Source organism: Vulpes lagopus, chromosome 3, assembly GCF_018345385.1.
Source record: "Vulpes lagopus strain Blue_001 chromosome 3, ASM1834538v1, whole genome shotgun sequence".
Classification (NCBI taxonomy): domain Eukaryota; kingdom Metazoa; phylum Chordata; class Mammalia; order Carnivora; family Canidae; genus Vulpes; species Vulpes lagopus.
In genome coordinates, this window is record NC_054826.1 from 143,275,922 (window position 1) to 143,301,340 (window position 25,419).

General features: G+C 42.5%; 1 protein-coding gene across 1 annotated transcript in view; it reads left to right on the forward strand.

Annotated features, from left to right (window-relative positions):
* ALG14 (ALG14 UDP-N-acetylglucosaminyltransferase subunit) overlaps positions 1–18,742 on the forward strand; it is a 90,341-nt gene extending 71,599 nt beyond the window's left edge. The window contains exon 4 of the mRNA XM_041746891.1: positions 17,983–18,742. Coding sequence (XP_041602825.1) covers positions 17,983–18,213 — 231 coding nt within the window. The 3' untranslated portion in view covers positions 18,214–18,742. The remainder of the gene's footprint in view (positions 1–17,982) is intronic.
* The last annotated feature ends 6,677 nt before the right edge of the window (positions 18,743–25,419 follow it).

Consider the following 25,419-nt stretch of genomic DNA (forward strand, 5'->3'; position numbering starts at 1 on the left):
TGCCCTTACCTGGAGTCCTGCCCTCTCCCTGGCCTGTGTCAATTGCTCAGATATTGCATCTTGTTCACAATTAGAAACTCTTATTTCCAAAAACACGGGTTTCATATCTGAATTAGAAAACCTAGAGGTTCACGATTCCATAGTGGTTGAGAATCTCTTCTTTAACCACATTTGGCTTTTGGTCAGGTAGGGTGTTTCTCAGATTACCTGCTAGATGAAAGCCTCTTGCCCCCCCCCCTTTTTTTTAGATTTTATTTATTTATTCTTGAGAGATACAGAGAGAGGGGCACAGAGAAGCACACCCCCTGCGGGGAGCCCCATGTGGGACTCAGTCCCGGGATTCCAGGATCACACCCTGAGCCAAAGGCAGACACTCAACCACTGAGCCACCCAGGCGCCCCTGCCCCTGCCCTTAAGAAGACACTGGCGGAGCGCCACCACTGAGGCCCTACTTCTCCAGCCCTCTCCTCCCCAAAGACCCCGGATGTAATGCCAGAAAGCATGCAGCAAACCATTCCCCCACGTCTGCAGAGACTGCTTCTTCAGCATGGGTGAGATGGGGCACGTTAGTAGCTAAGAGAGGATATGCTGCTTTGCCACCTCCCTATTAATGTATGTACCTTTCTGTTCTCTTACACGTCAAGTGCCTTCTCTGTATCCTGTCCCTACTCTCAGAATGCTGTCAACTAATCCTTTTTAAAGCATTGACTACTAATTTAAGGACCTAGGTTCTAGTGCTTTAAGATAGGTCTCCTCCCCAGGCTACTTGATTCCTAGGAGTCTTGCCAAAAGAGTTCTCTGCTAATAGGAACCTCAGGCTCGCTGAAAAGCTCCTCCAGATGAGTTCAGCTGGGCTTCTGCCCCCAAAGTGGTCTTGCAGGATGAGAGAGAGAGAATGGCCTTTGATGATCACCAGTAGCCTCATCTCCTTCTCCCTTAGCACACACAGACCCCTTTTGCAGGAATAAATAAGCGTAGATGTGATGCCAGCCTCCTTCCTGCAGTATAGCACAGAGGTTTACAAGCTATAGTTTGTACCAGAATCTGGGAGCTTGTTGAAAATGCATATTCTTGGACCCTGGAGCCAGAGATTCTGCTTTGGAAAGAATTACATTTTGGGTAATTGCCCCTTGGTGAATGTGATGGGGAGGCCTGAGAAATACTAACATAGAGTCGCTTCTGTCCTTGCTAGTTGAAAAGGGTCCTCTCTGAATGGAACTGGGATAAACTCATTCCTTCTCCAGTTCCTACCAACGTCCCTGTCCTCTGAGTCTATAATGGGAGGGAATCAGTAGTGTAACCTTTAACTCAGCTAAAGGTTAAAGTCAATAAAAACTTCAAAAACTACCTTGATCTTGACAAGCAGGGTCACTCTGCTCATTCATGTTACTGATCGAGTCAGGTGCACCATCACTAGGATTTTGATAAATGTGTGGCAGACCGCTAAGAGGAAATAACTGCTAAGAGGAATTAACCTGAATGCACAGAGTAAAATGCACAGAGTAAAGCACATGTTTGTTGGAAAACCTTGACAGCTTACTCAAGGTGTGGCGTCCGAGCTTGGCAGCAGAGTCTATGTTTAACCAACTACTTAATTCATCTCAATTTATTGAGTAGTATCCTTTGTCTTTATTTCATTGTCTAAATGTCTCTCTTTTACACACACACACACGCACACAACCAGAATCTCATAGGCAAGCGCTTCTGTGTATCCTTTTGACTCAGAACTAAGGAATCAGGTAATCCTCTATAAAAATTCATAAACATTTTTATATAGGCATAGCTTAACGATATTATAGATTTGGTTCCAGGCCATAGCAATAAAGCCAGTATCACAATAAAGCAAGTCAATGAATTTTTTTGGTTTCCCAGTGCATATAAAAGTTATGTTTATGCTATACTATAGTCTCTACTAAGTGTATACAATAGGATTATGTCTAAAAACTGCATATACTTTAATTTAAATATACTTTATTGCTAAAAGATGCTAACCATCATCAGAGCTTAGTGAGTTGTAGTCTTTTTGCTGGTGGAGGGTTTTGCCTCGATGTTGATGGCTGCTGACTGATCAGGGTAGTGGCTGCCGAAGATTGGAGTCATTGTGACAAATTCTTTTATTATTATATGAGAGAGAGAGAGAGAACACACATGAGCAGAGGGAGAGGGACAAGCAGACTCCATGCTAAGCGTGGAGTCTAATGTGGGGTGCCATCCCACAACCCTAAGATAATGACCTGAGCTGGAATCAAAAGTCAGACCTTTAACCAAATGAGCCACCAGGTGCCCCATGACAGTTTCTTAAGACAGCAGTGAAGTTTGCCACATTGGTTGACTCTTCCTTTTATGAACAATTTCTCTGGATCATGTGATGCTGTTTGCTAGCATTTTACCCATAGCAGAATTTTTTTTCACAGAGTCAGTCCTCTCAAGCCCTGCTGCTGCTTTATCAACTAAATGTATGTAAGATTCAAAATCATTTGTTGTCAGTTCAATAATCTTCACAGCATCTTCACGAGGAGCAGATTCCATCTCAGGAAACCACTGTCTTTGCTCATCCATAAGGAGCAACTCATCTGCTGTGAAAATTTGATCATGAGATTACAGCCATTCGGTCCCATCTCCAGACTCAACATCTACTTCTAGTTCTCTCACTATTTCCACCACATCTGCAGTTACTGCCTCCACTGAAGCCCTGAACCCCTCCAGGTCATCTGTGAGGGTGGGAATCAACTTCTTCCAAACTCTTGTTCATGTTGATATTGTGAGCCCTTCCATGAATGCAAGCGTTCTTAATGTTACATAGAATGAGGAATCCTGGGCAGCCCAGGTGGCTCGCTCAGCAGTTTAGTGCCGCCTTCAGCCCAGGGCGTGATCCTGGAGACCCGGATTGAGTCCCACGTCGGGCTCCCTGCATGGAGCCTGCTTCTCCCTCTGTCTGTGTCTTTGCCTCTCTCTCTCTCCTCTCTGTGTATTCTCATGAATAAATAAATAAAATCTTTAAAAAAACAAAAAAAGAATGATGAATCCTTTCCAAAAGGTTTTCAATGGACCTTTCCCAGGTCCCCCAGAGGAATCACTATCTATGGCAACTATAACCTTATGAAATGTATTTCTTAAATAAGGAGACTGGAAAGTCAGAATTACTACTTGATCCATAGGCTGCAGAATAGATGTTATGTGATGCATGAAAAAAACATTTAAAATAAGAAGAAGAAGGAGAAGGAGGAGAAGGAGAAGGAGGAGGAGGAGGAGGAGGAGAAGGAGGAGGACAAGGAGAAGGAGAAGAAGAAGAAGAAGAAGAAGAAGAAGAAGAAGAAGAAGAAGAAGAAGAAGAAGAAGAAGAAGAAGAAGAAGAAGGAGAAGGAGAAAACATTAATCTTGTTCTATATCTTCTTCAGAGCTTTTGGGTGACTAGATGTGTTGTCAATGAGCAGTAATATTTTAAAAAGAATCTTTTTTCTGAGCAGGAGGTCTCAATAGTGGGCATAAAATATTTTAATATATTATGCTGTAAACAGATGTACTGTCATCCAGGCTTTGTTGTTCCATTTCCAGAGCGTAGGCAAAGTAGGTTTAGCATAATTCTTAAGGGCCCTAGGGTTTTCAGAATGTTAAGTGAGCAGTGGCTTTGACTTAAAGTCACCAGCCACATTAGCCCCTAACAAGAGTCAGCCTGTCCTTTGCAGCTTTGAAGCCAGGCATTAACTTCTCTCTGGCCATGAAAATCCTAGATGGCATCTTCTTCCAATAGTAGGCTGCTTTGTCTACGTTGAAATCTTGTTGAGTGTAGCTACCCTCGTGAATTATCTTAGCTAGATCTTCCGGATAACTTGCTGCAGCTTCCATATCAGCACTTGCTGCTTCACTTTGTACTTTTATGTCATAGAGATGGCTTCTTCCCTTCAATCTCATAAAACAACTTCTGCCAGAATTGAATTGCTTCTCTCATTTCCTACCAGTGTTCCTGTCTTTTGAGTATATAACAGGAAAGAGTCATTAGTGTAGACTTTGGCTCAAGGGAATGTTGTGTCTGGTTTGATCTTCTATCCAGACTGCCACAGCTTTCTCCATATCAGCAATAAGGCTGTTTTGCTTTCTTATCATTTGTGTGTTCACTGGAGTAGCACCTTTAATTTTCTTCAAGAACTTTTCCTTTGCATTCACCACTTGGCTGGCTGTTCAGCAACTTTTGGCCTCTCTTGGCTTTTGACATGCCTTCCTCACTAAGCGTAATCATTTGTACCTCTTTATGTAAAGTGAGAGACATGAGACTATTCCTTTCACTTGAATACTTAGGGGCTCTGGTAGGGATATTAAATGGCCTAATTTCAATATCATAGTGTCTCAGGGAATAGGGAGCCCCAAGGAAAGGCAGAGAGACAAGGGGAATGGCCAGTTGATAGAGCAGTGAGAACACACAAATTTATCAAGTTTGCCACTTTATATGGCTGCAATTTGTGGCTCCCCAAAACAGTTACAATAGATCATTTATCACAGATCACCATAACAAATATAATAATGATGAAAAAGTTTAAAACATTGCAAGAATTACCAACATGTGACACAGAGACATGAAGTGAGCAAATACTGTTGGAAAAACAGCAATGATAAACTTGCTCGATGCAGGGTTGTCACAAACCTTCAATTTGTTAAAAACAAAAGCAAAACAACCCAGTATCTGCGGAACACAATAAAGCAAAGTCAAGTAAAACAAGATATGCCTGCACTGCCAAAATAATCTGGGTGTAAATTATCTAAGGAAAACTGCTGACTAGTTTTCAGTTCAGCACGATAGAAATTTTATACATGGCTATATGAAAAAACAAAGAGAAGGATCGTGAAGAAAATATCACTTGTCTAGTCAAGAGGGGCCTTGACAAGAGTCAAGAATTATATAATTGCTTTGAATAAGCCAGTTCTTTCCTGTTTAGAGAGGATACTCCCTTTTCTTATAAAAATGTTAACCATTTTTCCTATTTAATCTGCTGAAAAGGTTTCCTAATTCATCCTACTCCAATGGTATGTTACAGTCTACCACTAATTTCTCTATTAAAGCTATAAAATATTAGTAACATCTGCCAGAATTTCACCTTTAGTTAAACTCCGTGCATCATATCTGCCCTGGAGCCAGCCTTGCCTTTAGCCCACTTCCAGCTAATGCCAGATTTGCTTGACAGGTGCAGGACCAGGATGATGGACAGAAGAGCCCATGCTTGTCTTCTAAAAGCTAGGTTTGAGTCTCAGCTGTGTGACCTTACATGGGTCATTTAATTTCTTTGTGCCTAGTTTTCGTGTCCTAAACGAGGATAACAGCATCCACCTCAGAGAGTGATTATAAGGTTTAAGTGAGGTAATTATGCAAAATGCCACACAGGCTGTGCCTGGCAATAGTATGGGCCTGTAAAAGTCAAGGTCTTGCCCTTCTTCCTCAGGCGACAGGTGAGAACTGGACCAAATGACTCTCAGAGTCTGCATCTACAACTAGCAGTCTGTGCTTCTGGGAGAGCAACTGAGTAGAGGGTGTGGGGAAAGCAAAAGGAAAAAATTCAGACAGTTGAAAATACAATGAAAACAAAACAAAACAAAAAAAAATGCCAAGAGGGCAGGAAACGTCACCTTGACCATTTGGTCCTGACAACAGGAAAACTAAAAGATTCAATTTCCTCAACTGCTTCCAAGAAGGGTTGGGAAAACAATGTTTGGTTAGGCTGACAATGATCTTTAATAATGACATGAAGCAGGCATGGCTTAACTACACTATATATATATATATATATATATATATATATATATATATATATATGTTTTAATTTTATATATCTACTTTTTTTATGATGGAAGATCAGGGCAAGGAAATGAAATGCCAACCCACTGTGTCCCCTGACAACCTCTGAGTTCTTTCGCCCACTCTGCACTTCCAGTGGGAGGATTGGCCGTCAACATGTACAGAGTGCCAAACCTTGTGGGCCTTGGTCTGTAGGGCCTTACTAACATGCACTGGAACTACACAGCACCTCTGAGTTGTGGAGGGGACGCTGGAGCCTGTGTCTCTGCCCCCTATTTAGCCACCACCCCTGTCGCTGAACCCAAACCCAGCAAATCAGGAAGGTCACCAGAAGATTAGGAAGTCTAGTTTCCCATACAAGGGGAAAATAGCCAGCTCTGTTTTGAAATGAACAAGATCAGGTTTATTCATCATGTCATCAGGCTTGTTGACCATGTTGTGGCCATTCAGCTTTCACAGCCATTGGGCCACAGGCTGAGAGGTAGCTACTGGGGCTCCACAGACCCAGAGCAGGAACATTCAAGAATCCCTCTGTCATCTACCATCTGTGGAAATCCAGAAAATACCACTGCTGGTTATCAGGCTCCTTCTATCATTTTTTTTTTTTTTTTTATACAGACGTCACTTGGAGTGAAGCAGTCGGGGCAAAAAATATGACTGGAACATAGAGACCAAAATGGATGGTTGGGTTCTCTGAAAAAGTATCCTCTGAAGGGTAGGATAAATCATGCCAGGTCGATGCTATCCATGACTGTGACAGAGTATGAGGCTAGAGCTTTGTGAGCACTCCTCTAAGAGTTGAAAAATGCTACAATTCTACTACTTCACTTTTGGATAGATTATGATAATAGCTGCCATTTACTGAATTTTTACCATGGGCCAACCACTATTTGATGCTTTACATGTATTATCTTATTTAATCTTCACTGTAACACAACTATGTAGATGCTGTTTTCCTTGTGTTCTAGTTGATTACTCTTCCCCACCTAACATTCTCTGCCTCACCCCTACAAACTCCCAAGGAGAATACATTAGAGTTTATTATTAGAGTTTCTTATTCGCCTCCACACAAGGACATCAGACCAGGGTCATCTGGCCCTGCATGTCTTTGTTTCCAATATGTACACAAGAAGTCAAACCCCTGAGATAGAGTTTCACTTGGACATAACAGCTCTGTTAAATTATAAGCTGTTTCAAACTCCTGCCCCTCTGCAACCTCTCAAACTTTTTCACTGGCCCTTGGTAACTTACGGTCACCCATAAAATCTGCTCCATCTCCCCTGCCCACTGCTCTATCCAATGTCTGATTCCCTTGGAAGACTATACCACTTCATCAGATCCTTGCTCACAAATCCCCTTCTCACACATCTTCCTTGACCTCCATATCTCCTGTTTCCCTATCCTGCTTTATGTTAATATATTCATACGTGCATCTGTTATTTTCTGTCTGCCTACTGCAGTGTATGCTTTGTGAGGGCACTGACTTCTGTTCACTAATACATCTCTAATATCCAGAACAGTACCTGGCATATTATCTTTGCTCAATAAATATTTCTTGAATGAAGTAATCCATAAATGAGGAAACTGAGCCATGCAATGGATAAGCAGTTTGTCCCTGGTCACAGTGCTGTGGAACAGCCAGCTCAGGTCTGTGTAATTGCAAATGCCTGGCGCATAAGTACCATGTTGTCCAGCCTCTTGTGGATCATGTGAATGCAATATGAGCAAGAATATTCTGGCTGAACTGGAGTAATCAGTGTCGGGGTGTCAGTATAGGGAACTTAATTGATTGGGCAAGATACTACAGGACCAAAGTTCACTTCTCTTTTTTTATTATATTGTACAACACTGTGATTTAGAAGTAGAGTGTGTATTTGGTCATTGAGGTGACCAAAATTTATTTCTCATGTATATTTGGCCTTCATCCACAGTTCCTGACTCAAAACTCCTCTAAAGCCCTTGGAATTTCCTAAATTTCCTAAGTGATGAGAATAGTAAAGGTTGTTGGGTTTTGTTGTTTGGGTTTTTTTTTTTTTTTTTTTTGGAAAGCCCCTGAGATGTGGGCTGGTTGCTGGTTGCCAATGTAGCCAACATGTGATTCAAGGGTTTGAATTCTCAGTCCCGACCTCCAGGGAGGGAAGAGGACCTAGAGGTTTGATCAATCACTAGTGGCCAATGATTTAATCAATCATGGCTGTGTGATGAAGCCTCCATTAAAAAAAAAACTATAAGATAGAACTCAGAGAGATTCTGGATTAGTGAGCACATGGAGATTTGAGAAGAATGGCAAGCTCTGAGAGGGCCTGGAAGCCTGGCTCACCCTTTTCCCATCCCTTGCCTTGTTATCTCCTCATCTGGCTGCTGATTCATATCCTTTAATATCCTTTGTGATAAATCAGTAATCTAGCAAATAAATGGAATTTCCTGGGTTCTATGAGCCAGTTTAGCAAATTAATTGAACCGAACGAGGGGATCATGGGAACCTCTGATTCACAGCCATTCAGTCAGAAGTACTGGTAACATGGACTTGCAGTTGGTGTCCTGAGTTCAGCAGGTGGTTGGAGCCTCTGGTTTGTAGCCTGTCAATCAGAAGCACAAGTAACATCCTAGTTGTGTGACTGGTATCTGAAGTGGAGGGCAGTCTCATGGGACTGAGCCTTTTACCTGTGAAATCTGATTCTGTCTCTGGCAGATAGTTTCAGAATAGAGTTGAATTATAGAACACCCAGTTGGTGTCTGGATCATTGTTGGTATGGGGAAGTATACACAGACACACAGAGACACACATTGGAATTGGGTCCAGGAACCTGATTTACAGTAGGAACAGTTTTTTTTAGTTGTCACCAATCAAAATGCAAGTAACTGATCCTTTGAGGAGCCAGCAATAAAATCAGTATCCTTACAACATGAGCACATTAGCCTACATGGGAACAATTTATAATTTACATACCTTTTTGATATGGTTTAAAAGAAAATGAAAGCTATACTTGGGTCTAGAGAAATAGGGAAGTTTCCAGGTGGACCATGGCACATTCGTTGCAGCGAAACAACAAACAACTGTGTAGCACATGGAATGAAAGTAGTCAAGAATTGGGAAAGTAGACCTCAAAATGCTATATACACAATGATGACAACTCTGAAAACTCACTGTGTTAGCAAACGAATTGTAAGGGACCTTTAGGTTCATAAATAGCTGGTGATTCCAGTGTTTAGGATTTATGTGGTTATTTTACATTGGTTTTGATATTTAGATGTTTCTGTTGAACTGTTAATACTCAGATGATTAAATATACATAAAAAAGAAGAAATACAGTGTACCGTATCGTGAGCCAAGGAATACATCATCCCATCTGCTACACATCCTTTCCTTCCTGCTGTCCACCTCCGCTGCTCACAGACACTCCGTGCTGCCTTTCCTCAGGCTTACCCCCTGCCTTCTGGTGCTCTAACAGTAACCTCTACGTGTTACAGACCACCTGCTCTCCAACTGTATTTTCTTCCTCACTCCTTTGATTATTCTCAGATGCTTCTCTCTCCAGTTTCCTGAACTGTTCCCTCACTGATGGTGCCCTCCTCCCCTCTGGATGAGGCCTTACACCTGTCCTTCCCGTCCTGGAATGCTTGCCTACCAGCCTCGTCCTCATCCACGACTCACTGTGCCTGCTTCCTGTGCTCACGATTCAGTGTTCAGTCCTGCCTGAGCACATCCTCTGCCTTTCGACATGATCCACCCCTCCTCTAACTCTGCATTTGCTGTTCTCAAAGCCTTTGTTCTTCCCATACCAGTCTGGGTTCTTGGTAACAAACCATAAAAATCTACTCTCACTGATTGAAACAGGAAAAGAGTTTAGTGAAAGGCTACTGAGAGCTACAGTTTTGTGATTTGTAAGAAATATATAGTTGGTCATTCAGACCAATATTCAGATGACCAGCTATATATTTCTTACATGTATTTGGTCTTAGTCCAAGGTTCCTGGCTCAAGGCTCCTAAAACCCTTGGAATTTCCTGTGATAGGGCTATGAATGAGTCTTTTGTTACATTAATGAAGGTGACTTTGGAGTCCTGGTTGCCAGGAGGACCAACCCTGTGATTAGAGGGTTGGAATTTTCAAGTTCCCCCCACCCCCCATCTAGGAGGAGGGAAGAGGGCACTGGAGGTTAAATCTGCCAGGGGCCTGTGACTTAGTTGATCATGACCATGTCATGAAGTCTCCATCAAAACCCAAAGGACTAGATTCACAGAACTTCTGGATTGGTGAACACTTGAAAGATTGGAGAGAGTGATATGCTATACCTCATCCTATGAATCTCTTCATCTGGCCGTTTATTCTTATTCTTTATCATATCCTTTAATAAACTGGTAAGCATAATTGTTCCTCTGAGTCCTGCAAGCTGCTCTAGCAAATTAAAAACATAAGGAGGGCAGCCCGGGTGGCTCAGCGGTTTAGTGCCGCCTTCAGCCCAGGGCATGATTCTGGAGTCCAGGGATCGAGGCCCACGTCGGGCTCCCTGCATGGAGCCTGCTTCTCCCCCTGCCTGTGTCTCTGCCTCTCTCTCTCTGTGTCTCGAATGAATGAATGAATGAAAATAAATAAGTAAATAAATAAATAAATAAAATAAAATAAAATAAATAAATAAAATAAAATAAAATAAAATAAAAACGTAAGGAGGAGGTTGTTCTAATTTTTAGGCTATAGCCTGTCAGTTGGAAGCAAAGATAACAGCCTCTGGCTTGTGATTGGTGTCTGAAGTGAGGGGTGAGAGCCCATCTTGTAGGACTGAACCTTTCACCTACGGAATCCGGTACTATCTCTGGATGGATAATGTCAACATTGAATTAAATTCTCAGTTACACTACTGGTATCTGAGAATTGTTTGATATTGTGTATAAGGGACCCTCCCCTGCTCCTCCTCTCACACACTTTGGAATTGAGTCTGGGAACCTTAAAAAGAAGAGCTCTTAGAATTACTGAGAAAGGGGCACCTGGGTGGCTCAGTGGTTGAGCTTCTGCCCTTGGCTCAGGTCGTGATCCTGGCATCCAAGATCAAGTCCCTCATCAGTCTCCCCACAGGGAGCCTGCTTCTCCCTCCGCCTATGTCTCTGCCTCTCTCTCAGTGTCTCTCATGAATAAATAAAATTTAAAAATCTTATAAAACAAAAAACAATGTTTAAAAAAACAAAAAAGAATTACTGAGAAAATTAATGGAGTAGGATGAGAAAACATGGAGGGTCAAACTAAGAACTGGGCAGGTAGGACCATGGCCAAAATTCCATGGCCGCCAAGCTGGTTTGGGAGGACCCTGTGCCACCACTGCTAGACAGTGAACACTACAACAAGCACCACTAATATTAGACAGGAGACTCTTCTGGTGGCACATTGGCCACAAGAATAGTTTCTTCTCCAGAGTTGCTTTTCTACACTGCTAACTCCTAGTCAGAGGTAGGCAGAAACATCCAGCTGGGTCCCCAGCCCATCCACTATTGGCAAAGAGGACCTAGAAAGGAGTCTCACTTGTGCTATGAGAGGTGGGCTCTACTTGCTGCCACAGTTCAGTGAGAAATCGCTGGAACAGATTCTAGGCAAGAGCAAAACAAAACACAGTGGGGCCCATTCCCAATCCATGACAGTTGTTTCTACAACTTCTTTAAGTCCTTGAACTGTTTCTTCTAACCTCTCACTCAAGGAGAACTCTGGAACATAGTTCAATGCAAAATTAAAACCATAGGGGTCACAGATTTGTAGACAAAGATGTTCAAAGAGAATGATTTAGAACAGGAAAAAAAATTAAATTTCTACCAATAAGAGAAGAGTTAATTGAGTTATGAGATATCCATAGAATTAAATACATGTAGTCAGGGATCTCTAGGTGGCTCAGTGGTTTAGTGCCTGCCTTCAGCCCAGGGATCGAGTCCCACATCCGGCTCCCTGCATGGAGCCTGCTTCTCCCTCTGCCTGTGTCTCTGCCCACCCGCCCCCCTCTGTCTCTCGTGAATAAATAAATAAAATCTTTTATAAATAAATAAATAAATACAATCATTAAAAAACAAGGATTTTTTTAAACTTTTTATAACACACAAAACTAGCTAAACAACTTTATGGTGTTTACATACAATTATGTGTGTGCATATATGATCCTATTTATAGTAAAATATAGAAATGTTTATATAAAGACATTTTTTGAAAGAGAATGTTAACAGATTGATGAAATTAGAAGGATTGCTCTTTTTCTTTATGCTTTTTATAGTTTTCACATTGAGCTGAAAATTATTTTAGTATGTAAAAGAAAATCTGCTGGGGGCAAACTTCCAGTCCCATCATTCTTATCCTTTGTCATGTCCTCAAAAAGTACAGGTTTTCCCACACTAACCTCAAACTCAGGATTCTTTTCTTCTGGTGTTGAAAGAACTCACTGTCTGCTATAGAGTAAGTTCCTCCCTCCCCACCACTCTGTTCCCACTGACCTTTTACGTTCCCATGTAGATCACTGGTTCCTGCTCACCTCACCTGGCTCCTCCTGAAGCTCTCCTCCCCCTCCAGCTCACTCTTCCCCTGCCCTGCATTTTAGCCCAGAGATTCCCTGAAATAGCTATCCCTGAGGTTTCCATTACTCTTTTCTTGGCCAAATCTCGGATCTCTATCATTGTAGCTTTGATGATTATGAGAAACATTGATTCATTCTCTTTGGCTCACTTTTGGGCACAGGCTATGTCAGGTAGCCTTGTGGTTTTCCTAATTTTCTGAAATAAGAAGGTGCATGCTTAAGGACCTCATCTGACTTTGCTTCCTAGTAAGCCTTATGTCCAAGCAGTTTTTCTCCCAGTGTCTCCAGACAATTCCCAAATCTCAGTGTTTGCTCCCTTCTGCATCTCCCCATTCACCTGTCTAGAAAGTGGAGCCAGTATCCTACAAACAGAAGTGTTGATTCTGAAACCTGTGATCTCCACAGGTCACCTGAACCTGTTCAGCTTTGACAGTGGGCTCCAGTTCTCCAGGTTTATCCATGGCCCTAGAAGCTCTGCTGAACCTTCCCTGCAGCTCTGTTCCTGTAGTTCATGAGCTCTCTCCAGCCTCGACCTCCACCAGCAAGAGACTGTTTGAAAGCCTAGCTTTCAGGCTGGTACCTCAGAGTTGGACTCTGCCTCTCTGTTCCCTGCAATTGCAGCCCTAGTTGGACTCTCCATCTGGCTTGCAGTCTCTCCTTCACATGCTCCCTGTTGGCGCACTCTCAACCTCATGGTCTCTTAACTTCAAACCAATCCAGGACCCCAAAGGTCCTGGCCCATATTCTGTGTATGGGGTTCCTACTAGGCTGGGAGTTGAGCTCAGGCTACCCAAGTTAACTGCATCTCTTCATACATGCTGATGTTGTGTCTCAGCCAACGGGACTTGGCCTCTGGTGACCCAAGTCTACAGAACAACAATCCTCTTGTAACTATTGATCCTTGATCCGGCTCATCCACCCTCATGACTTCATATTTATATTAGCCCTGACCTCTTTCTGTTTTCTAGACCTCTGAGTTATATTATTCTTAGTACATCTCTTGGATTTTATGCTCTCAGAGAAGCTTTATTGGTCTGTTAATTCATTTCGCAGGCACGTACTGAACACCTACCAGTTGGCACTGCAAATAGTCCGAGGCTAGTCAGGGAGTTAGACAAAATAAAGGGCTATATCAGTTAGTATACTTTTTATTGCTAGTGACAGAAGTCCTGATTCATACCGCTTAAGCAAAAATGGAATGTAGTCTCTCACCTACCTGGCAAGTCTAGGGATAGATCTGGTTTCCTTCAGGCACAGCTGGATTTGTGGATTGTAAATGCTACCTTGGGACTTGTCCTGTCTTCATCTCTCATCTCTGCTCTCTTCTACGTTGTGATGGCTTCATCCTCATGGCAGCAAGATAAATGTTAACCGTGCCAGGCCTACATCCTCCTAGGTCCCAGTATAGCAAAAAAGGCACTGCTCTCTGAGCAGTCCCAGCAAACGTCCCACTGCATCTTGTGGCATCTCACTGGATTAGGTGCTCTTTCCTAATCAGGTGACTTTTGTCAGAGAAATTCAATGCCCTTACTGATCAGACTGGAGTCATAGGTCCTCTCCTTATGGTTGAGTATGGAGTCCACTCCAGTGCTTAAGTTGAGAGACCGGTAGCAGTGGTTCCCTGGAGAAAAGGCAAATGGATGTGGGATGGTTGGGATTTTTTGGTTTGGGGTTTTTTTGGGGGTGAGGGGTTAAAAGTTGTCAGTTATAGCCATTATATATATATATGATAAGTGGGTATAATAGAGTCACAGAGTTGAGTGTAGCAAAAAGAGCATTTGACTCCATATACAATAGGCAAAGAAGGATTCCCTCTGCCCTTACTCCCTTGCTCCTTCCTTTGGGCAGAATTTAGTGAGTGCCTTTTTGTTCCAGGTACAGAATATAGAGGTTGACCCTGCCCATAAGGAGCTTACAGGGTATTGAGGAGGAGAGGGAATAAAAGCAATGCCCCACATTGATTGAGAATGTCCATTTTAAGAAATAAAAATATAAAGAATACTTCTATGTTTTTTATAAAATTAAAAAGACAACATCAACCATTATATTGTTTAACATTGTTTAAATCTTTTATACTTAATTCTATTTTGTTCAGTCCTTGGAATAAGTCTTTATGATACGCTTCATTGAACAGCGGAAACTCCATAATCCACAATGTTTTAATTTTTTGCCTAGGCTTCCGTAAAACTCAGAGTTAAAACCTGTGCTTAATTAAAAGTAGCATTCCTTAGCCTAAGTTGTCCTTGAGATTAATTTGCCCTTCTTTTTTTTTAAGTACTTGATTTATGGTTTTGTGGTTTTATCATACCTATGACTTTTATACTAAGTGCTTCAAAATAGAGATGTGGCAGAGATAAATAAATGAATACCTTTAACTTCTACTTTCATCCTGACAGTCTCTGCTTCTGATCTATAGCAGGTTGTCAGTACATCTCCCACCAATGTCTAGTCATTTCCCTGTCTACAGACATCTCTATCAGAGTATTCACAGCTTATGTATATAGAGAGCAAAATGAACATGTGTGGATGTGTACATTTTTTTGAAGGCAACAAACATGAAAATATTTTTGTGACATTGAAGACCCAACAGTTAGTCTTTACATTATATTTTAACCTTAAGTTTCATTTTGTTTTGTACAATGGAAAAAAAGACTGAGAAAAGCAACATATAATCCACAGTTTAGGGGATTCATTAATGCAATGGTTCCCGACTGGAGACATTTGGCAATGCCTGGAGATATTCTTAATTGTCTTGCCTACTGGAATCTTGTGGGTAGAGGCCAGGAGTGCTAGTAGACATCCTACAGTGTGCAGGACAGGCCACCACAATGAAAAATTATCCTATCCAAAATGTCAATAATGCCACTGTTGAGAAACCTTGCATTAATAGGATTTTTAGAATTCTAAACCCTGAAAGAATTCAGAACAATCTTGTAACTTAGGCATAAGACAAAACTAGACGCAAATTAAAGTCATAGAATTAGAAGAATCGTGGAGCTGACAGGGAAAGCCATTTAGTCCAGTCTCCCTGTGTATATGGTAACTGAGTCACAGAAGAAAAAGTGACTAAAGCAATAGAACTCCTCCACTCCTAGGGCGCCTGGGTGGCTCAGTGAGTTAAGCATCTGACTTGTGATTTCTGTTCAGGGTCATGAGATTGAGCCCTCCATCGGGCTCCATGCTCAGTGGGGAGTCTGCCCCAGATTCTCTCTCCCTCTCCCTCTCCCATTCCCCACTGCATGCGCTCACTCTCAGTCTCTCTCTCAGTCTCTCTCTCTCTCTCTAATTAAATCTTAAACCAAAAAAATGAACTCTCTCACTCCTAAACATGTGATCAGGCAACTTGCCCAATCTTTATGTGCCTCAGTTTCCTATTCTGCAAAAAGGGACAATAAAACTTGCCTCAAAGGATTGTTATCAGGAGTAATTAAAATAATGTATGTGAAATGTTTATACAGTGAGTTGTTGATGAAGAGTGGTGGTGAGAGCCGAGGCAGTGATTCCCATTTCTATTGCCCAAGTTGGTTGCACCTTGTTCCCCCGACTCTCAGTCCTGTTTTCTATTACACTGCCTTGAGGGTCTATGAAGAAAGGTTATAGGGGCAACTCACTAGGGATTAAAGAAGACTGATCTGAAAAGCAGCTTGGTAGCTGGTAATCCAAGAAAAATTGAACAAAAATTCTTCATAAAGACAGGGGTTAGATTTTAGGTAAATACTTTAAAGAGGACACAAAAAAGATTGGTTCCCCCCCTGAAACAGGCACCTTCTCTCTTCCCAAAGTTCTGTGAATGGTGTGCCAGTGGTCATGCCTCCAGGAAGGGCAGCGCCTAGATCAGATAACCTTTATCAAACCCTAAGAGCCCTGGCCATCGCCCGCAGCTGAGGCAGGACGTCTGTCCATCTGGGAGAATCTCTGAAATGCCAAGATGCTGAGGTAGTGTATCTAGGGGCCCTTTCAACTCTAAGGTTCTCTGAGGTCTGATAAGTTTTATGGATTTTTTGCTGGAAAGATCATGTGACATTGTAGGTAATGCCCAACAGGCATGCATTAGACAACCACATATCTCCTGTTTTATCATTTGTGGAATAAAAAATGCTTTATTAGGGGCACCTGGGTGGCTCGGTTGGTTAGGCATCTGACTCTTGATCTCAGCTCAGGTCTTGATCTCAGGATCATGAATTCCAGCCCCAGGTCAGTCTTCACACTGGGTGTGGAGCCTACTTTTTTTTTTTTTTTAATTAATTTTTATTGGTGTTCAATTTACCAACATACAGAAAAACACCCAGTGCTCATCCCGTCAAGTGTCCACCTCAGTGCCCGTCACCCATTCCCCTCCAGGTGTGGAGCCTACTTAAAGAAAGATGCTTTGTTAGGGTTACTAATTCAATCAATACAAGCATATGATTAAGATGTTTGTGCAAATACATTTTTTGCTGAAAGTAATAATAAGTTATCTTACCAATAAGTCTGTGAAATAGGTTTCCTCTCATTTTCTTAAAAGACTTCTAAGGCACTTGGGTGGCTCACTGGTTGAGCATTTGCCTTTGGCTCAGGTCATGATCATGGGGTCCCGGCATCGAGTCCCATATCCAGTTCCCCATGGGTAGCCTGCTTCTCCCTCTGCCCTCATTTTTGCCACTCTCTCTGTGTTTCTCATGAATAAATAAAATCTTTTAAAAAAAAATACTTCTAAAAATTCTTTGCAGTTGCTCTAGGAGTTAAATTTTTATTTTTTAATTTTTCTTGTTATTTTTGCCAACTAAATTGTTTTTAACCAGTGACTATCTATAAAAATTAGCAGAATTCAAACAGCATTAAACTCTCTAGACCACAAGCACAGATTAAATTCTCTTGAAGAAGAAATGACATTTATTTAGTACCCTTCTCTCAAATATCCCATTTGTTGGGTTGAACTCCTAAAATGATTCTATATCCCACAAAGATACTCTACATAGTCATTTATTTATTTGTTTTTTAAATATTTATTTATTTATGAGAGAGAGAGAGAGAGAGAGAGAGAGAGAGAGAGAGACAGGAGGAGGGAGAAGCAGGCTCCACGCCAGGAGCCTGACGCGGGACTCAGTCCTGGGACCCCAGGATCGTGCCCTGGGCCAAAGGCAGGCGCCAAACCGCTGAGCCACCCAGAGATGCCCTACATAGTCATTTAAAAGACATTTTCTCCTACATCTTACATGTCACCGCTCCAACTATTATAAAATTATTTTAAGAGATCAAGAACAAGCTGATACATGAGAAAATATTGACTCAGAGCTAACTTTATCTGTCTTCGATGTTTTTACGTGATCCATAAAACAGTTGGAAAAGAGCAGCACACACGCGTCCAGTGAACACTGGCTGAGCACCAGGCAGTGTGCTGGATGCCTCTGGTCGCACAGGGCAGGCCCCCTGGGCCCAGAGCAGTTCTGTTATTTGCCCCAGGTCACACAGTGATAAGCAGGAGAGCCTGCAACACAGCCCTGCCTGGCTCCCAAGTGCATGGGTTTGCTACATCCTAGATCTTGACAAGGAATAATGCAAGGCATAGAATAATAAAAATCTCTCCTAAAATGTGACTGTTTTTAATTTCAAATGCCTCTTTTAGATTAGTATTCTGTATGTTAATTTGACCTTCAACTTTGTGTTTTTTTAAGGTGTTGTGTAATGGACCAGGAACATGTGTTCCTATCTGCATATCTGCCCTTCTCCTTGGGATACTAGGAATAAAGAAAGTGATCATTGTCTATGTTGAAAGCATCTGCCGAGTAGAACATTTATCCCTGTCCGGAAAGATTCTGTTTCACCTCTCCGATTACTTCATTGTTCAGTGGCCGGCTCTGAAGGAGAAGTACCCCAAGTCTGTGTACCTCGGGCGAATTGTTTGACGAATGATAGCTTCTCTGGAATTTTGCAGTCAACCATATTTATTATAAATGGAGTAGAAAATACTACACGTTTTATTGTAAAGGCTTCTGAAGATCCTGAGAATTATTGGTGGTAAAGAGTAAAAAAATGTATAAATAACCCAGTAAGGAAACCGAAGGTGCTCTTACGAAACAAACATTAAGGGGTCCCTGGGTGGCTCAGCTGGTTAAGAGTCAGACTCAGGTCATGATCTCAGGGTCATGAGATCGAGCCCCACGTCAGGCCACCCCGCTCAGCATGGAGCATGCTGGAGATTCTCTCTCCCTCCCCACTACGCCCCCACACACACGTGTACTCTCGCTCTCTCAAAAAAATAAAATCTTTTTAAAAATAAAATAAAAATAAAACAAACATTGATACGCCATTAAGTATTTATGCTTCCGTGCACCAAATTTCTTTTCTTTTGTATCACTACCTACAAGTTATCTTCTGACTTGTTTTAGTAGTATTTTCCTACAACTAAATATAGAATTAGTATGATTAGTAACATTTCCTGTTCTGCAACTCTTTTTTATTTTACAATATTTTGCCTAGTAAAAAGAAAAGAGATATTTCTTAGTTTTTGTTCCGATACAGCAGGCTCTGTTTCCTGTATGGAAGCAGTAAAGTCCCTAGTGAATCCCTTCAGCATATATCACATGGGCTTCATGACAAGTTATACTCCGCAGGCTTCCAGAACCTTGAGCATGAACCAGTATCCTTTTTTGTTCTTCGGTTTTGCTTTGTGAGTCGTTGCCCTCAATCCAGAAGACCTTTTGAAATCTCTTGTTTAATTGTTAAAATAAATTAAAAGGTGACCAACTGTCCTAGTAATAAAAGCATGATTCTGGTTTTCAGAAATCTAAACTCTCAAAACATTTTTTTTTTAATGTTTTAGTAAATTCACAATGTCATGGTCATCATCGTCCCTGGCATTTTGAGGTTGTTTAGGCTTAGTAGAGGATATTTTTACTAAACATGTGAGTGCTTGCAATATGCTTCTAAACACTTTTCAAACATTAATTCCTATAATCCTAATAACAACTCGATGAGGTAGGGTCTGTTATTATTCCCCTTTTACTTGTCTAAGTAAAAGGTGACTTGTCTAAGATCACATGACTAGTAAATGGCAAAGTCGAGATTCAAGTCCCGGCAGCCTGACTGGAGAGTGAAGCCCGCTACTTGGGCATGCGGCCTCTGCAGCCACACAGGGACCCACACTCAGGAAGGCCCTGCACTGGTTTTCGGGCTCTGCTGTCACTCTCAAATTCCTTAATAGATGTAGAACAAGGGACCCATGTTGTATTTTGCACTGATCCTCACGAAGTATTTAGTTGGTCCTGCTTGAGAATCTGTGCTGCCCTGCCTAGTACAATACCTAGTGCGGCACCAGGCCAGGGAGCTCTTCAAAAAAATAGGAATTCCTCTTTCTCTAAGTTCTCTCCTTTAACAGTGAGAAGACCTCTTGTAGTGTTGGAGTTTTTAAACTTTCTCCTCTTAAATCTGTTTAGTAAGTATGACATAGATCTAATAAAGAATGAAGAGATTAAATGTCAGTGGAAACACATGAATACCTTGAGATGTTAGAAAATGAAAATGCTGAGGCCAGTCTAGCTTTTATTGTTCTCTGGGCAAATCTTCTCTGGATAAAGTAGGCACATCTGTCATCAGGACGTTTTCCTAGGTGTTTGGCTGAGAAAACCCTCAGAATAGGGAAACTATTTTGCTCTCTGGTTTGGTGGCCATGGGAGAGCCAGGAGCTAGCTCATTGTGTGCTTTGACCTTAATCGTCAAATGTCAGGTGCTGCCCCCGCTACCCGATGGAAAGGCCTGGAATGTCAGAGGAAATAAGTCTACTTTTCTCGAGAGAGAAAGTGATTTTATTTTAGGGATAACAGCATGAACATTTTTTTTTCACCTTTGGCTTTTTCTCCGCTCTGCACTTTGTTCCTAAGTGGCACTAGGTAAATAGTTGATGCATGAAATTGGACTGTGTTCAGTTCAATAAATGCCTGTCCGTGCGCCAGTGCAGCCTCCCCGGCCCCCACAGGTAATCCTGCTGCGGAGGCTCCTGTCAGGCCAGAGCACACAATGCTTAGGCCGGGGAGAGTTGTAGAAAAGATGCTGTAATCTTTTCCAGAAATGTATGTCCCAGATGTTTTGCAGAGACTTAACTTAGACAGTGGTTAGCCTGGAATGTCAGAGAAAGAACCTCGTGTGTGTTATATCACTAAAAATTTAGGACTGTCTTCCTGGATTCCGACTATCATGCACACATTCAGAGTGAGGTTTGCTCAGTTCCAGATTATTCGGTAAACAAGTGCCTGCCCTGCTGTGTGTGGTGGTTATGGCTAATTCAGGGCCTCGAGGTCACAGTGGCAAAGGGAGTTCTGCTTGAAAAAAATAGTGCTCTAGCCCCAACTCAAACTGAAGATCAGTAGCTAGCTTGTCCTTTCTGATTTCTCTTGAAACACTCTGGAATTCACCTCTTACTGGAATAGACTGTTCATGAAAAATTAATTGCATCAGTCTTTAAATGAGAGACAAGGAAACCACACATCCTGCCCACACCTACTTCCCTGGAAGATTTTTATCTACAGTTCAGTTGTCCTGGAGGGTTTCAGCAGCTTGCCAGAGCCGAAAGTCTAACTATTTCAAATAGGACATCCAAAAGTCATCCTGGGAAGCTTTAGCCAGGAACTTAGAGTGCTATGAAGCCGTGTCAACAAGAAGAATGTACGATTTGAGCTTGAGTAGCAAGAAGTCCTTGCTGGAAAGGAGATGACCCTGGCTTTTCCCTACAAAAGCAACTTGAAACGTGTTTATTTGGCCTTCCAAAGTTAGATTCAAACTGAGAAATGTACTAACCCCCTCACTGTGCAGTTCCTTAGACTGAATCAGTGCTTTAATTCTCCCGAAAAGCCCCATCTCACCAAAAGGAGTTTGACAGCAATGTATTAAGCCTCTTTTATCCACCATAAGAACGTCATTGAGTGTTAACAATTGTCCTTCTCCATACAGCCCAGCGTGGGGGGCCGTGCAGTTTCTTCCCCGATATTGCAGCTCTGGCCAGCAATGAGCAGACACCCAGATTTTCTTGTCTGCTCTCAACTTTCTTCTGTTCAGCCTGTCACTTGAGCGCTCTAAAAACAAATTGTCTACACTTCTGTTCTTGCTGCTAATTCACTTTAAACATGGATTTGACATACTTTCCCCTTTTCCCTTCCAGAGTAGTTAACTAGCCGCTTTCGTATCTCTCAAGCAGCAAACTTTGGAATAGCTGCTGTTTTGTATGCTTTTTCCTTACTCCATATATAATTAATTTGTCCCCCCCCCCTTTAATATCCCCAGAATTTTCCTTTGTCTTCCCATTCACTTCTCTCCATATCGTCTGAATTCACCTATCTGTTCTACCTTTGAACTAATTTGCACCCACCCTTTCCTCTTCAGTCCCATGGTCACAACCTAAGCTAACTCTTCAGCATAAATTCCTTGTTTTCTTAGCACATTTGTTGGGAGACTGAGGCACAGAGAGATTAAGTATCTGCTCCAAGATTTTATAACTAGAAAGTGCCAGAGCTGGAATTTGAACCAAGGCGTTCTAGCTCCAGCCAGACTTAATGGCTAGGTTAGGTTAAAAAAAAAAAATGCCTGGAAGGAAATAAACAGGGTGCTCTGATGGAGAAGGTGGTGCTGGGTGCTCTAGAACGGGATGTCAGGAAAGGCTCTCTAAGAAGGATGTCTTAGCTGAGATCTGAAGGATAAGCCTGGAATATTTGTCCTCCTCCTCCTACTTCCCCACCCAACTTACATTTCACTTCCCTCACAAATTGTTCTCCATCTCCCACAGCCTTGTTTCAGCAACTTCTTCTCTAAACACCTTGGTGACATAGGCACCCATACCTGAGGTTAGCGCTGAGCTACCTCAAATCGTATTTCAGTACCTCGTGCCTAGAAACAGCTGCAGAGGAGAGAAATGAATGGTTCTGATAATTATTTCTTTATGTTCTCCTTATGTCAGGGACTATACCTCATACTTATGTGTCCTTGCTCCACTCTTGGTCACACCTGCCACAGTTGTAGACCAAATGCAGGCATCACCTAACCATACAAATTCTCATACCTTCCGACTTTGTCTAGGCCTACTTAGTTACAGCTCACCTAGCCCAACATGCTCAAACTTTTTGGTCTCAGGACCTCATTACACTCTTGAAAATTATCGGAGACCCAAGGAACTTTTGTTTATGGTGGCTGTGTATGTCAGTATTTACCACATTAGAAATTGAGACAAGGAAACTTTTTAAACAAGAATACACAGGACACATTCCATTAGCCATCAGAGCAACGATATCCCCGCACATCACATAGCATCTAGAAAACCATAAGATCATGAGAGAATGAGCAAGGAAAAGAAAATGACATCTTTTCATTATTATGAAAATAGTTTTAACCTCACAGACCCCTGAAAAGGTCTTGAAGATCCCCCTGCAAGGGTTCCTGGGTTACATTTTGAGAACTGCTGCTCTATATGACGGCACATCTATAACTTCATCTCCTTTACCAGCCTTTAGTCAGTCGGTGATCTATGGACTAGTTTTCTATTGCTGTGTAACAAATTGCCACAAATTCAGTGGCTTCTGACAACCCGTGTTCTTTCTCTGTTCTATAGGTTAGAAATCCAGGTAGAGCCTAACTACTTCTCTGCTCAGGGTCTTACAAGGCTTTGATCAAGGAGACGGCCAGGGCTCGGTTCAGATTGGGAACTCTTGACCTTCCGAGCTTGCTTAGAAGAATTCAGTTCCTTGTGGTTGTATTACTTGTGGTGACCTGCTCCTTAAAGCCAGTGGGAGTCCCTACTGCTGCTTGTCTCTCTTAAGGGACTCATGTGACTGGGTCAGGCACATATAGGATAATCTCCCTTTTAATTAACTCAAAATCAACTGACAAGGGACCATATTTATATCTGCAAAGTCCCTTTGCACATATTAATGTAACATAATCAGGGGAGTGATGGCCCATGATATTCACAGGCCCACCTATCCTGGGGGATTATAAAGCTGAGGATGCCATGGGTAGAATATTGGTGGCATCACGAGTTTTGCCAACCACAGTCTACCAGAGGTGTTTTGTTTTGCTTTGGGAGAAAAATGTTCTTCGACCTTTCAGTTGGACTACAAACTGCTGCCTTAATGTCCAAGTTTTCTAATTTTTTTTAAATATAGGAATGCATGTCTTCCAAACTGCATCACTTTTCCAGCAAGTTCTCCTGTGCCCTGGTTTGTTTACCTGTCAAATAGGCAGAATGATGGTCCCTCCTTACAGAGTTGTGTGCATCAAACTAAGATGGTACATGTGCCACCGTTAGCAGAGAGCCTGGCACATAATAAGCCCTTAGTAACTCTGTCTCCAAGTAACCAACGTGACTTCTACGGTATGTAAGTGGCCTGAAGGAGGGGTGTCCTTAAACTCAGGGCAGCAACCATTTCCCACCCTCTAGGATAGCTATCATAAAAAACATTGTTTTAAAAGCAGAAAGTAACAAGAGTTGCCAAGGATGTGGAGAAATTGAAACTCTCATACACTGATGGTGGGGACATAAGATGGCTTTGTGGCTGTGGAAAACAGGTTAGCAGTTCCTTAGAAAGTTAAACATAAAGTTGCTGTACGGCCCAACAATTCCATTCCTAGCTACATATACCCCAAAGAATGGAAATCACACATTCACACAAAAAGTTGTACACAGATGTTCATGCCCCCATTACATAAGAGACAAAAAATGGAAACACCCAAAGGTCTACTGAGCAATGAATGGATTAACAAAATGTGGTATATCCATACAACGGAATGTTACTTGGTCACAAAAAAGAATGAAGTACTAATACGTGACATGGTACAACATGCATCAATGAACCTTGGAAACATGCTCAGTGGAAGAAGCCAATCACGAAACCACATATCATATGATTCCCTTTATTATGAAATGTCCAGAATAGGCAAATCCATAGAAAGTAAATGTTTTGTTGCCAGAGGCTGTGGAAGGGGCAATAGGGGGGATCCCTACCGGCAATGGGATTTCTCTTCAAGGTGATGAAATGTCCTGGGATTAAATGGTGGTTATGGTTGCACAACTCTGAATATACCAAAAACAACTGAACTATATGTACACTTTAAATGAGTGAATTGGGGGGCTCCTAGGTGGCTTAGTTAACGTCTGCCTTCGGCTCAGGTCATGATCCCAGGGTCCTGGGATCAAGCCCCACTTCGGGCCCCTTGCTCAGCAGAGAGCCTGCTTCTCCCTCTCCTCCTGCTCGAGCTCTCTTGCTGCCTCTGTCTCTCAAATAAACAAAATAAAGTCTAAAAAATTTTTTTTAATTAAAAATAAATGGGTGAATTTTATGGTATTTGAATTATTTCTCAAAAAAAAAAAAAGGATTTCTTAACCATCAATAGTGAAGGAATCCGTCCATATATATTTGTGGCTGTACATATAGGTGGAAGAAGACAAAACAGAAAAGTAAGTACAGCGGCCAGGAAGCTGCTGCAGGGAATGTTCTTGTTTATTGTGATTCCCCCTCTGCCCACGAGAGGAAACAAGGACAAAGCAGGGCTTTGGGGCAGAGCTGAGTAAGAACTGGATGAAACCGCCTAGTGAGGGGCCTGGGGGAAGAGGCCTCAGCAGGAAGAAGGCTTTCCCAGGCCTCCTCACTGGAGACGCCTGGTCACAAGGCCTCAGGCCAGCAAAGAGCCAAGCGCCCGAGTCAGCTGCCGCGTCCATGCGTCCACACTCGCATCCATGTGCTCTCCTGCAGTATGGCCCGGACTTCTCCGTCAAGAGGTAGACCCCAGGGACTCTAACTCATCTGGCCTGGGTGGCTTGCCCGCCCCTCGGTGCAGCAAGAGGGGGAACAAGGTGCTGACCTGGTCTCTTGAAATGCTGGCCCCCTGGGCCCTCCACCTTGGGATGGCCCCCCAGCACCAGGCCTGCGCCTCCAGACGCCCAAGCCACATGCAGGAACCACGCCTGGGCGTTCTGGCTCCCAGTCACATCCGGGGACAGACGAGTCCTCTCAGTCCAAGGTGCTAGACCTGGGCGGAGAGAAGCCTCCAGAAGACTCTGGCCCTGCCATTCCCATCACTCCCCGGCTCTCTAGGCCTCCCAGCCCAGGCTCCCCCGTGTGTTTCTGACC